The sequence below is a fragment of the Capsicum annuum genome, unplaced genomic scaffold, assembly GCF_002878395.1.
Source record: "Capsicum annuum cultivar UCD-10X-F1 unplaced genomic scaffold, UCD10Xv1.1 ctg65802, whole genome shotgun sequence".
Taxonomy (NCBI): domain Eukaryota; kingdom Viridiplantae; phylum Streptophyta; class Magnoliopsida; order Solanales; family Solanaceae; genus Capsicum; species Capsicum annuum.
The window spans coordinates 1-1,535 of NW_025875088.1; the positions used below are offsets into that span (position 1 = coordinate 1).

The following is a 1,535-nucleotide window of genomic DNA, read 5'->3' on the forward strand; positions in this document are numbered from 1 at the left end:
TTCTTCCTTGTTTTCAGTTTGAATTTTGTGCCAAAAGCAAGTTTCATAAGTCAAAATATTTTGAAAAGAATTAAAATAAGACAAATGAAATATTTTTACATCAATCTCCATCATCAATCAAATATTTGTAAAGTGAAAACACCTTTTAGAACCATCCATGCAATTAATTTTATTTTATTTTTTTGTCATTTTTTACCTCTTAGTGTCAGTCTCTTATCAAATCTCTGCTCTCACTTTTTCTTCTGCTTTTTTGGTTTACTATTTAACAATCTTTTCACAGATTACCTCTACACAAAAATTTAATCTAATTTATTATTTAGTTATCAATATATAAATTTTTTTTTTATCTAAAATTAATTACCTTATAAGTATCTGATTGTGTAGATGTTTTTTACACCACTAATATATTAATCTTATCCTAAATTAAAATAAGCTTAAAAAATAATTTATAGCTACACCATTAAAAGGGTAATCACAAGTAATAGTTATTGTTATACATAATTAATGAGATTTATCTTCAAATATTTATTTGACAGTTAAATTTGATATTTTCAAGTTCCCAAACTTAATCAGGCAAGTCTTATGGATCTTGAAACTTTCGATCATGAAACTTTAATTTTTTTTTTCAAATAAAACGTGTGTTCACGACTTAAAAAGTAAAATTTTCAAGTTTGAACCTCAAAATCTAAAGCCAAATAAAAATATAGTAACTTTTTATACGCTGCAAAACAGAAATTGAATCAGAAACTCTAATTAAGGATGAAAACGTAAATACCATTAAACTAATTACTCATTCATAATAAAAACACAACAAAATAGTTGCATAACAAAACATATTACATATTTTCTTGTTTCTTTTATTTTTTTCTAGGACAAACTAGAAAACAAAGCTTCACAAATCTCTGTAAAAACATCAATAATTACTCCATGATGATATTTTGAATTTAATTTCAAAAAACATTCCAACAAATTTTCAAGTTCTTTACCACCAAATATTTGATTTTCCATAATCATTTCCAACATTGACTCCCTAAAATCACCATAAGGATCCTTTGACTTTTTGACCACAGCAAGACTGCCCTTTACACCACCGTTGACCACCTTACGCCGCCGCAGTTTTCGCCCGAGAGAAGAATATTCCGATGAATCAGAATTTGAAAATGACCTTGATGAAAAAAGGGTATTATTGTCAAATTCTTCATCTTCACTCTCTTCATCACTACTAAATAAACCTTTATAATCAAAATTAGAAAATTCTTTATCAAAATTAAATTTTTTTATCTTGGAATTTGTCATTTTCTTGAAATTTTTCTTCTTTTTCTTGGAATTCTTTTGATAATATTTGGTCATGGTGTTGAAGTTGCAATTCTCTTGAGTGTACTCATCATGATAACTTGGTGATGCTGGAGGGCATTTTTGTCCATTTGTATCCGCTGTAAAAACAAAAAAGACAACTCTCAGTCACGATATTATCCGATATTGCTTCGTGAAAAAGAAAAAAACTTATATATTTAAGTAATATATATTGACTTGTA

The 1,535-nt window shown here is 26.8% G+C and overlaps 1 protein-coding gene across 1 annotated transcript; it reads right to left on the bottom strand.

The window, feature by feature from the left end:
• Positions 1-753: 753 nt before the first annotated feature.
• LOC107841864 (transcription repressor OFP8) lies at positions 754-1,461 on the bottom strand (the record flags this gene model as incomplete). The annotated part of the gene is made up of 1 exon (XM_047404671.1): positions 754-1,461. A coding segment is annotated over one exon (594 nt), but the record flags the coding sequence as incomplete, so codon positions are not given.
• Between the last annotated feature and the right edge of the window lie 74 nt (positions 1,462-1,535).